Source organism: Brachyhypopomus gauderio, chromosome 8 (assembly GCF_052324685.1).
Source record: "Brachyhypopomus gauderio isolate BG-103 chromosome 8, BGAUD_0.2, whole genome shotgun sequence".
Classification (NCBI taxonomy): Eukaryota; Metazoa; Chordata; class Actinopteri; order Gymnotiformes; family Hypopomidae; genus Brachyhypopomus; species Brachyhypopomus gauderio.
The window spans coordinates 26,291,477-26,305,821 of record NC_135218.1 but is presented as its reverse complement, the minus strand read 5'-3'; the positions used below and the strand labels follow the sequence as shown (position 1 = coordinate 26,305,821).

The 14,345-nt window shown below is 45.1% G+C and overlaps 1 protein-coding gene across 3 annotated transcripts in view; it reads right to left on the bottom strand.

Annotated features, from left to right (window-relative positions):
- prkcaa (protein kinase C, alpha, a) overlaps positions 1–14,345 on the bottom strand; it is a 133,248-nt gene that overhangs the window by 58,688 nt on the left and 60,215 nt on the right. For all 3 annotated transcript variants that reach the window (XR_013132953.1, XM_077015893.1, XM_077015894.1), the window contains exons 4-5: positions 1,894–2,005; positions 1,587–1,715 (exon numbers count right to left, since the gene is read on the bottom strand). Coding sequence is in view for 2 of the 3 variants with exons in the window: in XM_077015893.1 (XP_076872008.1) it covers positions 1,587–1,715; positions 1,894–2,005 (241 nt within the window). In the remaining variant the exon portion in view is untranslated. The remainder of the gene's footprint in view (positions 1–1,586; positions 1,716–1,893; positions 2,006–14,345) is intronic.

Here is a 14,345-nt window from a genome sequence, read left to right as displayed (position 1 = left end):
TAAAGACCACTGGGACACTGATGCAGCCCCCCAGGGGCAGATGTGCAGCAGAGCTCACACCCCCCACTTCACTACTAATGTATGTCATACTGCAATAGAAAAGAATCATATGTTTTAGGAAAGCATTTTAAATGATTTATTTTAGTAAGAATATTTGATTTATCATGTATCCATTCCCTTAATGACATTTGACATTTGTTTGATGAATGGGAGCTTGATGTAATCACTGTTTGGGACTACTGCGGGATCAGGGTCTACTGCGGGATCAGGGTCTACTGCGGGATCAGGGTCTACTGCGGGATCAGGGACTACTGCGGGATCAGGGACTACTGCGGGATCAGGGACTACTGCGGGATCAGGGACTACTGCGGGATCAGGGACTACTGCGGGATCAGGGTCTACTGCGGGATCAGGGACTTCTGTGGGATCAGGGACTACTGCGGGATCAGGGTCTACTGCGGGATCAGGGACTACTGCGGGATCAGGGACTACTGCGGGATCAGGGTCTACTGCGGGATCAGGGTCTACTGCGGGATCAGGGTCTACTGCGGGATCAGGGTCTACTGCGGGATCAGGGTCTACTGCGGGATCAGGGACTTCTGTGGGATCAGGGTCTACTGCGGGATCAGGGTCTACTGCGGGATCAGGGTCTACTGCGGGATCAGGGACTTCTGCGGGATCAGGGACTACTGCGGGATCAGGGACTACTGCGGGATTAGGGTCTATTGTGGGATCAGGGACTACTGTGGGATCAGGGTCTACTGTGGGATCAGGGTCTATTGTGGGATCAGAGTCTACTGTGGGATCAGGGTCTACTGAGTTCAAAAAGCACCCAGGTCACATCAAACCTCTTGGAACCACTTCATAAAAACTTGTGACCAAAAGATTCATCAGGCAGTGCTTGACAAGCTTGTACTCAAACGTTTTCCTAATTTATCCCTGGTGCATCTCATTTCTAACAACACAATGTGTGTAGTGAGTACACCAGTATTGTGTGTAGTGAGTACAGTAGTATTGTGTGTAGCGAGTACACCAGTATTGTGTGTAGTGAGTACAGTTGTATTGTATGTAGTGAGTACAGTAGTATTGTGTGTAGCGAGTACACCAGTATTGTGTGTAGCGAGTACAGTAGTATTGTGTGTAGCGAGTACAGTAGTATTGTGTGTAGTGATTACACCAGTCTTGTGTGTAGTGAGTACACCAGTATTGTGTGTAGTGATTACACCAGTATTGTGTGTAGTGAGTACAGTAGTATTGTGTGTAGTGAGTACAGTAGTATTGTGTGTAGTGAGTACACCAGTATTATGTGTAGTGAGTATAGTAGTATTGTGTTTAGTGGGTACACCAGTATTTTGTGTAGTGAGTACAGTAGTATTGTGTGTAGTGAGTACACCAGTATTGTGTGTATTGAGTACAACAGTATTGTGTGTGGTGAGTACAGTAGTATTGTGTGTAGTGAGTACACCAGTATTGTGTGTAGTGAGTATAGTAGTATTGTGTGTAGTGAGTACATTAGTATTGTGTGTAGTGAGTACACCAGTATTGTGTGTAGTGAGTACAGTAGTATTGTGTATTCTGACACTCACCTGTGACGTGCATCTCATCTCCGCTCACCTCGATCTTCAGGTAGATTCGCCCTCTTCGCTCTGTGTGGTCTGTTCCACACAGGCTCGGTACATTGAGCACACACTGTTTATGGACGTTCATATCGCAGGCTGTTGTGATGCACGCACACACACACACACACACACACACACACACACACACACACACACACACACACACACAAATATTGGATCCTGAATAGTTTTGCACCATCGTTGATCTTGATCTAGGATCTACAGCCTTCTGCAGTGTTGATCTGACATGAGAAATGAGTCTTCCTGTACTTACTGTCACACTTCATGCCCTGGTGAATGAGGCCATACAGCAGAGAGCCGCAGTGGTCACAAAAGGTCGGGCTGCCGTAGGTGTGGATCTTGAACTTGTGTTTGCTCCTGGGGTCCTGCATTCAGAGGAGGGGAAACAGGGAGAGGAGGGGGGGTTATGGGTTACGGCATGGTTAAAGTGTGAGAATCTCGAAAGACATTCTGAAAACAAGGATTTATCAAAGGCTAGTACTGAAAGGTGGCTATGGTGGCCCAGCTGAGCAGAGTAAAGTTCACTGGAGGTTGCGGGTGAGTCTGCAGGTGTCTGGGCGCTTCGATCCAAACAGATGGCGGCCAGCAGTCTCACACCACCTCGAAGCAATCCATCGGAACCCCGTGAGCAGTGAACTCGTTTGGGGAAGTGAACAGATAAGCACTCTGCACACACAGTGCTTCAACAGTGGTGCTTATAGAGACACAGCACCTCAGTACCTTTACATCAGGGAACACAGGAAGGCCTATCCAGCACTGCAGAGTTCGGCACTGATGCAAAATTGCAAAAATATGCAAACAGAAATAAAACATATTTGCTGTGATGAATACGGGGTTATTAAGGGCTATGAAGCCTTTATGTCATCAGCCTATATTAGAGAACCTCATAAATACCATACAGACAGCATACACACTTTACCACTATGCCACAGGAAACTCTCTTTGATTGAGAGCTGAGTACAGTCTTGAGGGGTTTGGGAGCAGGACCCGTTAGACTTGATCTACTGCTGTTATGACCTGAAGTCCTTCGGTCAGAGCATTCAGACTGGGGACAGTGGCACACGGTTCAGTGGCTTGAATTCCTTTGGATTCACTGGATGCCAAGTCAATGCTGTACACCAGGTTACTATAGAAACTTACAGTAAGGACCTGTTAATATTAGTGCAGGTATTACCAGGTATTACCGCAATGTTTTAGATGTGCAATTAATCGTTTTATAAAGGAGAAACTGATAATAAGGGTTCCTTTACCAATCAGCCTGGATTAGCTCTGGGATCGGGGCTCACACAGAGACTCTATCACACAGAAGCCTCTGCCAGACCAATTCTCTCTCTGAGTCCATCATCACGCTGCTGTGCTTGGAAATAACAAAAATAATGACCAAAGATGGAATGAAATACCACAATCAAAACGGTGTCTTCTACAAGTGCTCTAAGATCCTAAACTCAAATGCTTTTTAATGGGTCAACAGGAACAACTGGTATGGCACCTTTCTGCCTGCACAAAGGACTGGAGACCATCACCTCTAAACCAATCACAGCCATGTATACACACACAGCCATATTTGGTAATGCAGAGTGCATTCTCGCTTACAGCATCAGAAGCCCTCAAACCTGTATAAGTAGAATTAAACTCTGTGTGTGTCTAGCTGCATGAGTTATCCTAAAAAGTCAGTCCAACTCTAGACATAAAAAACGTTGTAGAGGATAAGTCTAGAAGAGAGGTCTAGAGCCCACAGCAGGTCTTATGATAAGTAGCCTTGCTTCATCGGTACAAACGGCAGCCATAAGACATCGCCAAGATTAAGACATCCGGACCCAAGAATAATCCAGATCAAAACATTAAGATCAGAGGAGCAACATGAGTAGAGAGAGCCAGTAGGGTCCGTCGCCAAAGTGCAGAGGTCACACATCATCTTGTGATTATCCAGCTAAGCCTCTGCAGACCACTGTGCTCAGATGGAAGAGGAAAACCACAGTATACTGTATCAGCGTTACACAACATGATCGAATTAGAGAGCTCAGGATACATCGGAGCAGACATGTTTAATGCAGAGTGGATCTGAAGACCAACATGCTGGGTGCACCATGGAATTATGGGCTGGAAGTTTAATTAGGACTATGTCTCATGTTGAAAGGTAAAGGTTAATTGCTCTGGTAGCAGGTGTTTACTGTACAGTTATGAAATGAACAGTGAGCTGAACAGTCAGTTGCAATGATAATGGCACACTGCTCTCATTTAGTTACCGTATTCCTCAATAAATCAGAGGACTGGCCGAAAAAGCAATTTACAAGTGGAACATGAGAAAGCGGCTCTTCTTCGCTGACGTTAATTAGAGAATCCTTCAAATTCAACGTCTTTCTCCTCGAGCGTTAATGCTCGCCCGCCGCAGAACATGCTCCCATCCTGGAAGGCCCAGAAGAAGGAGGTGAACAGTCTTGGTACACTGTGACGTGCCATTTCCTCTAAAACGTGTCATCTCAGGACGGAAGTTCTCAGGCGAAGTTTTGATGTGGCAACACTTCAGTAGAGCATCCCAGCCGTCCCTCAGGAAGGCTTCCCTAATAGCAACATTCATTATTTATAAAAATCCATTTATGTTTTATGGGACCTTATAACAGAGCGACCAGTGGTGTCTTCCCCCACATGCGAAGGCAATGCAATAAGCCCATGTGCCTCTGTGTATCATTACGTTACATCATAAGTTCCGTAAGGGTCACTGTTTGATAGCTAAGGTTTTTTTTTTTTTTATATAGCTGCAGATTACGATAGCTGTTCCTGACGAGAATGCCTTGCTCGGCCAAAGGCTACAGCCTTGTTGGGCAGTATGAGACGATGAGTCATCACTTCACTGGAGACGACAGGTCTTAATTAGCATGGTGCCATTTTAATGGCCTTCAAGACACCGAGACCTCCTCTTCTTCCAATGCCCCAACGACACAAACACACAGAGGGCGAGAGAGAAACGGCCTTCTGACTAGAAATGGTGTGTGTGTGTGTGTGTGTGTGTGTGTGTGTGTGTGTGTGTGTGTGTGTATCTCATCAGTTTCTCTGAGTGCTGCAGACAAAGGTCCTTTCTGCTGTATGGAGCCCATTCAAGTCCCTGACATTACACGAATGCTGATTTGAGATCAGCGAGTGCGTCTATTTCCACTGCACCATTGCTCTGTTCTTACTAATGTTACACTGATCTGGGGCAGTTATACCTCTAACACTCAACACATTTGGTAGACAGACTTTGTAGGTGTACCGACGACAGCCCATAGCTAACAGTCTATGTTTACACCAGTAAAACACCCACCAAGCCTGCTAACCGTGTTAACGGTGTAATAAGAATAACCTTCTACGCAGATCCCATCCGGGAAGCAGTGCTGTGATCAGAATCACCAGTCGTGAGCAGGGTAAGGTGAAGATGCGTTCTAATAGTGCCGTGGTGTGTTTGCATATGTTTTAAACACACACATATCAAGTGGTCAGTGAGTGTAGGTACAAGGTGAATATTTATAATAAAGTGGACAATTAATGAATTTCTACTGCATCTTTTCCTAATGGCTAAAAACTCATGTATATTATTTAAGTGGATGTCTAGAGGATATACTATAACATGATGTTCAATTAGGGCCATGTTTTATTACAGAGAGTGATCTCCACTGACCAGTAATGTTGGGCTGAGTGTTTTATTTAGGGGCTTATCATGGTGATTCCACTGCATCAATCAGCTTTCAGCACAGTGCAGGCTATGCACCATGGGCTATGGTAGCTGGCAGAGCAAAGCTTGCCCCGTGGTGGGGTTGTACGGTTGAAATCCCACTGTTTGGCAACAGTATTTATTGGACCTCATATTAACATAGAAGAGCCCACCACACACACACACACGCACGCACACACACACGCACACAAAACTGCCTAAAGCTACTCAGAGTACTGGCCATTGATGATGATGTGTACCTAGTTTGGATAGTTAAACTTGTTCATTATGCTAATGCTAAGGCAAATAATGCAAAGCTCTTTACAAGCTTTTAGTACAAGAAGCAGAGATGATGAAAGTTAAACATTTTTACATTGGGAGAGAGAGAGAGAGAGAGAGAGAGAGAGAGAGAGAGAGGCTCCATTCAGTTCTGGCTTTTTGCACAAATGTGTATCGGAGAGAAAATGAACACATATCTGATGAGGAGCAGTGATAAGACAGATGACTGATCTTAGAGGGCTGCTCCGTGAGGCTGATCTGAGAGCACTGAACTGGGAGGGCTGATCTTAGTGAACTGATCTTAGAGGGCTGCTCCGTGAGGCTGCTCCGAGAGGGCTGATCTGAGAAGGCTGATCTGAGTGAACTGTTCTTAGAGGGCTGCTCCGTGAGGACAGGGAAGCCATGTCTCAACACATGCCACATGAAATCTGCTGTTTTCACATCGTTTAGAATTGCGCAGTTTATAAGTACGTAACGATGTGATGTGTATTGATGTGCATCGTGGAGATGGACCATACCAGGTCAAACTTCGCCCAGTCCAGCACAAGAGCCCAAGACATAACCAGATGCACTGGCCATTACTAAGATGCACAAGTCTCTTTTCTGTTGTCAATATCAATAGGGATTGTAGCTTATAGGTTCGAACTTGTACTATTTATGAGTGGCACACTAGGATAAACATAATTAAAATCAGTTAAAATTTTTTTTTTATCGGCTGTTACAAATAAGGCAGCAGCCAAAGAGGCTGATTTACCACCCCACCCAGCATGTTTCCCCACACTGAACCACGTCCCGAGTGGGCTGAAGTGTATTCAAGCGGGCTGAAGCGTATTCCGAGGGAGCTGAAGCGTATTTGAGCAGGCTGAAGTGTATTCGACTGGGCTGAAGTGTATCCTGAGGGGGCTGAAGCGTATTTGAGCGGGCTGAAGCGTATTCGAGCGGGCTGAAGCGTATCCTGAGGGGGCTGAATCATAACCCGAGGGGGCTGAAGGGTATTCGAGCGGGCTGAAGGGTATTCGAGCGGGCTGAAGCGTTTCCTAAGGGGGCTGAAGCGCATCCTAAGGGGGCTGAAGCGTATCCTAAGGGGGCTGAAGCGTACTCGAGTGGGCTGAAGTGTATCCTAAGGGGGCTGAAGCATATCCTGAAGCGTATTCGAGCGGGCTGAAGCGTATTCGAGCAGGCTAAAGTGTATTCGAGCAGGCTAAAGTGTATTCGAGCAGGCTGAAGCGTATTCGAGTGGGCTGAAGTGTATCCCGAGCGGTCTGAAGCGTATCCCGCAAAACGATCCAATTGTAGTATGAACATATATACTGTCTACACAGGGTCAGGATTTATATTTAGGTGAGTGTTTGTATGTGAGACTGAATGAATGAATATGTTAATACTACATTTTCACTATTTGGTTAAGCTGAGACATTCTTTGGTTAACTGAGCCTCTGGTTGTGTGTTTATATAGAGGAAGAGTCTTGTGCTCTTTACAGACGCGTCGGACGCAGCCTTCAGACGCGATGGGGAACAGCTGTCCTGCTCTGGGACCTTTTCGCTGAGCTAACAACGCCTTTAGGGTAGCAGGACAGAGCAGGTCAGCAGCCGTCCTCTCAACAGGAAGAAATACATTTTTAGCCACCGCACTCCTGTAGCCAATGAGAGCGCCTCAATTCCAGGAACCTAGCTTCCAAGTAAACGAGCTTTATTCAGCAGCAGGAGATGCCATGACCGCTCACCGATCTCAGCTTCCGTCTGATGTATGTGCAGTGTGTCATGAAGACGTGTTGATATTTCTTTAAAACAACAATGGTATTCCTAGGTATAAATGTAAGCTAACCCTTAGGAGGAAAATGTTTTAGGATAAGTTTTTTTATATAAATTCTTTATACAGATAATAAAAAACAATTTTGCACTGGGCTTCAGAATTTAAAAAAGAATGCGCTGAAATATTTTACCATCACATCTGGTTTATTTTATTAGCATCCACTGATCTTTAGATCATTATAGTACCAGGTACAGTGAAATAAACACAACAGTTAATAGACAGTAAATAGAGTTATTTCAATAAAAAAATATATAATCAGCTCAATAAAATAAGTACTAAGCAGTCAGAATGTGGCGATTAAAACACCAAGAGTATTAATATTGTACATGACTGAGTTCAGTAGTGTGTGTGTGTGTGTGTGTGTGTGTGTGTAGTCTTACAGCCTTGGGACAGAAGTTGTTCTTGAATCCCACTGTGTTTGTGTGGAGCTCTTAGAATGGTAGAATGGAAGAAAGTATCAACACAGGGCCAATAGAGTCATCATGATGCCCCTTGTCTTCCTGAGGCAGCCCTTGGGGCAGAAAAGCCATGTGTGGAGAGGTCCTGTGAGTGGATTTAACCTTTAACCTTTGAAGGGCTCGTCCTGTGTCATTCGGCTACCGTACCAGGACGAGGGTCGACCCAGTAGCAGGGTCGACCCCCCCCCACAGATGTAACGGGGCATGAACTACATCCTGTTTTCTGAAGTCAGTAACCAGGAGTTTCAGTAATATTATGAGTTAGGAAGCTGTCCCAAAACTGCAAGGTGCAATGGAGGTGTCGTCAGCAAACGTGACATTGGTGTTGTAGCTGTCTCTGACGTCCCAGTCACGTCTGAACGAGGAGCAGCAGGCTAAGAACACTGGTCTGAAGTGCCAGGAGGGTCATGGTGGAAGGTGCTTCTACCAGCTCATACATGCTGGGCTCTGTTGGTGAGGAAATTCAGGATCCAGTTGGACAGGTTGGCGCACAGTCTCAGTTTGGATGGGATGACTGAGTTTATCTTCGGATTGTCAACAAATCAACCCCAATAAAGACAATATTCTGTCCACATTTCCTCAGGGGGACCATTTTTCCCGAGGCCACATCTCAGTGCTTGGCTGGTCAGTGCCACTTTAAAGCACGGCCCCAAAATGATTCCGGTTTTGTATTAATTACTTACGTCTCACGTCTCCAGACGAATGCCCCTTAATTAGCTGGCTGTGCTGCAAGTGTGTGCACGGTGTGTGCCTGCGTAAGCACAGAGTAAAAGCCAGCTGGACTTAGTCATGAACACCCACACACAGCTGATGCTGAAAGATAAACTTGCTGTTCTCTCTTTATTGCCACAATATACTGTCTCTCTCTCTCTCTCTCTCTCTCTCTCTCTGTCTCTCTGCAACTCTCTCGATGTCTCTCTTTTTTCATCGCTATTGTCCCCCTTTAATATCCCCGTCTCTCCATCTCTCTTTCTGTTGGTCTCTATTTCTCTCTCCCTCTGCTTGTCTCTCTCTCCTCCCCCTCTCTCTCTCATCCACACATTCTAAGAGGAACAAGATATGACTTGCTATGAGCCAGGTGGTTAAAATTGATCTTCAACAACATCAAAAACAAGCTTGAATTAGGATCCATGGATGTCTCACATTTATGTGCCACATGGATTTTTGCCCTAACTGACCAGAATAGAGACACTGGCCTCTTCTATTTGTACAAGAACTGCAGTACTGGTACCACCAGAAAAGAACAAAAAGACACACACACACACACACACACACACACACACACACACACACACACACACACACCTAAAAGATACACCGAAAATGCACTGCAGTAAAAATCACTACACAATTTACATGCCTCTATAAAACTCTAATGAATAGTTCTACTGTATGAACACACTGTCCATGAGTTGATGCATATTTGCTTGAAATCGAGATTTCAGTTTGCACAATGTACATAAACCATTCCTGATCATCAGGCCGGCTACAGTCATTACACGTGTGAGACCTGCTTTCAAAACGTCAAATCAGATCAGAGCAATGCATTAATTTTTGTTCGAACGGCTCAAATGTTGTGTAGCTTCTATGTACTTCCAGCTCCCTCTGAAGGACACAGCCCACGTCTCCCCGCACGTCTCTTCTTCCCCCACAGTTTCCTTTTAATTATTTTTTTATTCTAGTTTCTGCACAAATGGGTGTCGAAGTAACCACTACACCCAGCTGCTCGCTCCGTTTTGATATTCAGCCCTCGTGTTTATTATTTTTTTGAGCGAGTGCTATTTGCGGTTCAGGCACGCTTTGTTGGGGATGTCCTCAGTTGAAAGATAGTGTAGTGGACTGCTTACTGTGATTGATCATGTAGTGTGTGTGCCTCTACATCAACAAGAAATAGACCACGGGCAAGTAATGTCATGTAGTGCAGGCAAAATATCGACTGTGAAAGATCTGTAGTGTCCACTTGACATTACATTGCTTGATTACAGTTGATATTGCTTAAAAGGGGCCACATGATGGGAAACTGTATTTATCTTGGTATTGTTAAATACAGTTTGTTACAAGTAACTGACATTTCACTGAACCTCAGTTTCTGTTGTCACCTTCTCCAAATGTAATTCCACGCAAACAATTCCAAAATTCCAGATTGTTACATAACAGTCTTGACTGATAAATATCACCGCCCCCCAAATTTTGTATACACCACCTCACCTTCTTACCCAGACTTCTAATATTAACATGAACCTGCGCGATTAAACCTCAGTTGTTCAGCAGTTCAGCAAAACAACAATAATACTTTGAATTTTTGACATAATGTTTAATTTTATTTGTTTCGTCATCAAAATCAAAAGTTAATAGGTAATATAAGCAGTAATGGGTAATTAGATCCTAGCAAGCTCCCAGTAGCTAGACACATAGCTAAATAAATAGTGTAATGATCTGGTGTACACAGAGGTTAATTTTACTCTCCCTCTTTTTAACTTCATCTGTGCTTAGTGCTACATAGCTAACTGCTAATGTAAGTTCCAGCCGGTCCAGCACATCCTTAGACGGATTTCCAATGGAACAACATCACCAGCAACAGAATATTTTAGCCCGGCAGTCTACTTCTGAAAAAAAAACAATAACCCCAGGCAGGGATGAAGAGGCTAGGTGATGTAGCTAATCTGGCTGTAGGGAAAATTCGATACTGAATCAGTGTTGAATGAATGTGTTTACTGTAAAGAGCAGGACCTACATGGTCACACAGAAATGTCCCCCATGGGAAACAGATCCATTAAAGCTAAACGAGTTGAGTCAGAACCACCAGCGGACCATTATCCTGACCCAAGATGACATCACTGTGGACCCTACACCCCTACACATTATGAGCAGAGTCCAGACATTCATCCAGTTCAGACAACACCACGAGAGATGAAGACACTGCCAATGGTGAGCACCTCACTGTCAATATCCAGGCAGCACACCTGGCCAATCAGTGAATGCCCAGCCAGCACACCTGAGCAATTAGCCAATAAAAACCCCGCTAGCATGCCTGAGCAATTGGCCAATAGAAATGCAACTAGAACCCCATAGCAATTAGGAATACATTAAGCAGGGTTGAGCACATTACTATTTCTCCTGTGGGAGACTAATGATGACTGTTGGCAATGAGAGAGAGAGAGAGAGAGAGAGAGAGAGAGAGAGAGAGAGAGAGAGAGAGAGAGAGAGAGAGAGAGAGAGAGAGAGAGAGAGAGAGAGAGAGAGAGAGATGATGAGAGAGAGAGAGAGAGAGAGAGAGAGAGAGAGAAACCTCTGAACTGCTTCTGAAAGGTGCAAGTGCCTATTTTAACCAAAAGGTGCAGCTTCATGACAGTGGGTGTTGGATATGAAGTGGTACCCATATGCAATAACAAACAACAGAACCTGATCAAAACATTTTCTTTAGGTCAGTGTAAGGTGTGAGTTTAAGGTTTATACTGTGGAATGATTAATGTAGTGAACACGTCCTCAGGAGTAACACAGACACCGACACTACAGGAGTGTAAAAGCTCAGGTTCAATACATACGTTCCCCCCAATGACTTTCTATTACTTTGCTGGTGCCACTAATCAATTTTACCTGCAGGCTTGAGCTAATAAGCACCTCCAACTGGCTGGCATGAAATCCTGGGATGGACTTTTAAACCCTGTGAGGAACGAGTGAGTGAGAGTGAGAGATTTAGAGAGGGAGAGGGAGAATGCCAGCATGAGGGTAAGGTCAGAGGTCACTGCCTTCATCCTCCGATTTGAAAGCTCTTCCTGATGTGACAGATTCTCCGGGTTTCTCTCAGTACTGGGACCCTTCAGTGAAGAGACGTTTGTCAGCACCGTCATCTCCGCCGATAGACGGCTACTTTATCGACCTGTTATGCTGAACACTGTGTGCTGTTCTGTTCTGACAGATTACAACTGATGGGCCACCTCAGGGAGATTCACAAGTTATTACTTATGTCACATCTATATAGCATGACTCACTGGTGTAATCAAACATACATTCATCCACCATTTTATGAGAAGCAACTACCTTGTATCTGTGCCCACAGGCCATTGTTATTAGGACTGTCAATCTTCTAAGTGCATTTTCTAAATGTGCAGTTAAAAGACTGTTGGCTGCCTGTCGCCACGTTCGATTCATCACGGTACGTTGCACAGCTAGGGTGACGCACTGTTCTCAAAGGTGTGCTGTGGGACAAAGTCTCAAGATGGAAGCCTGCTACTCTGGACATATGTCTTCATGGAGTGGACGCCTGGGACAGGAGTCATACACTCTTCACCCGGGACCGCGTTAGCCAATCACCACGCTTCACCCAGGATCAGGTTAGCCAATCACCACGTTTCCCAGCTGTCACTTATGCGTCATCATCGTGCAGCACAAAGGACAGCGTTATGCACCTGAGCACACACCCACACAGTTGTATAGCTCAAATCCACAGGTAGGAAGGAACTAAGTTATCGCCCCCTGCTGGTCCCCAGCTGCAGAATCACTCACTGGGCTTTGAACTGTGATGGAACCCTGTAATTGTGCAGCTACATAACGACTGAGCCACTCAGGAGCCCTGACCTTTCACCCTGCCCTTTCACACATCTGTGTTTCAAACTTTCAAAATCACCCCTAGCTGACACAACAGCCATGTGGCCAAGATCACTGAGACCAAATCAGGTAAATCGAGCACAGAGATACAGAGAGAGAGAGAGAGAGAGAGAGAGAGAGAGAGAGAGAGAGAGAGAGAGAGAGAGAGAGAGAGATAGAGAGAGAGAGAGATGACACTAGCACACCAGCACTCGTTAAAGCAAGGTGCTAATGAGCTTCCTCAATCTGTGATTGCATCATAATTAATAATTTATGTGCCATCCGCGGTGCGTCAGTTACAGAGCTGACCGGGGCTTCTCACTGAACTAGAGAGGCTGCGATCTCACTCTTCCTCTTCACACTCATCCTCATAGTTCTAGTTCTCCACTGATGCACAGTTCACCAACAAAACGCTCCAATGGAAACGTGAGTGCAGACCAGCAGACAGCAACAGTGTCTACAAATGCTGAAGGATCATCTGAATTGTATTAAGGTTCATTATTCCTAAGCAATGTTGCCACTTCACCATTTATCCAGTGGCTTCAATATAATATTTCATAAAAATAAAAAAACTAAGATGAGAGAGTGAAGATACGCAATTAACTCCACCAGCTTGAGGCTTGGCTTCTACACAAAATGCCAAAGCAATTAAGACAGAAATAGAGATAATGTTCTTGCTATGGATAATGAGCTATGGAATTCACTTCAGCAAACATTTACTGTGGAACAATAAACAGCGGCAACAGGCTGTTGGGGAGTGTAAAGATAATGAACCAGGGACCCACATTAAGACTGAACTGATGATACCGCTTGAAACAAAAAACATTTCACAATAAAAAGGTTTTGTTTGGTATCCTTGTGCGTCTGCCGTTCACTGTAACCCACCAGGACCTCCGTAGCCACACGCGCATACACACACACACATACACACGCGCATACACACACACACGCGCATACACACACAGACACACATACACACGCGCATACACACACAGACACACATACACACGCGCATACACACCCAGACACGTGACGTGCACACATGACGTGCACACTCATGCAGGCTTGACAGACAGGCTTGGTGCTCTGCAGGTGATCATGGCTGTCAGACAGGGAAAAGGAGGCCTGTCTGTCTGTCTGTTTCCCTCTGTGTGTGTGTGTGTGTGTGTGTCTAAAGATAGTCCTAGCATCAGTTTGGGGCCTTGATGACACACCAGGAAAGCACTGGCTTTCATTAACCAAGTGGTGAAAAGTGATGATTTGGACTGTACACACACACACACACACGCACACACATACACACGCACACACACACAGCATTTGTTTCATTACAAAACATTTATGATAGAACAGTCTTACGAACATTTCCAATGCTGTTAGTGTAACCAGATCATGGTAATGGCACTTGGCTTAAAATCATCCTCCAAGGAAAATCTTCTCCTAATAGCACGAGGGTTGCCACGTACACCACGGTCTCAGTTTCAGAGGCTGTGAGATGGATAACACTTTCACGAGCTATTAGCATTATGCTAATATCAAAAGGACCAACCGATCTGCCGTCACCCTTTGAAGCAGCCGGAGCCAATTGTGTCAGCAGTCCCAGCAACAAACGCACCTCTCTTGAAAAGTGGATCACACAAAAAAATGTCACAATTACAGAACCTCTGTTTGAAAAACAGGTAGGAAATCAACATAAAAACAATCCCTGCCCCCCGGTTCACCTGCTCCAGGCTCTCAAAGATCTGGGTTATCTCCTGCTGACCAGTCACACTGAGCTAATCTCATTCATTCTCCCGCTTTTCTCCTGATTTATAACCCCTGATCCGTTTCAACTGCATATGCGGAACACTGATTAGAGAGAAGCAATAACATGGGAGCTG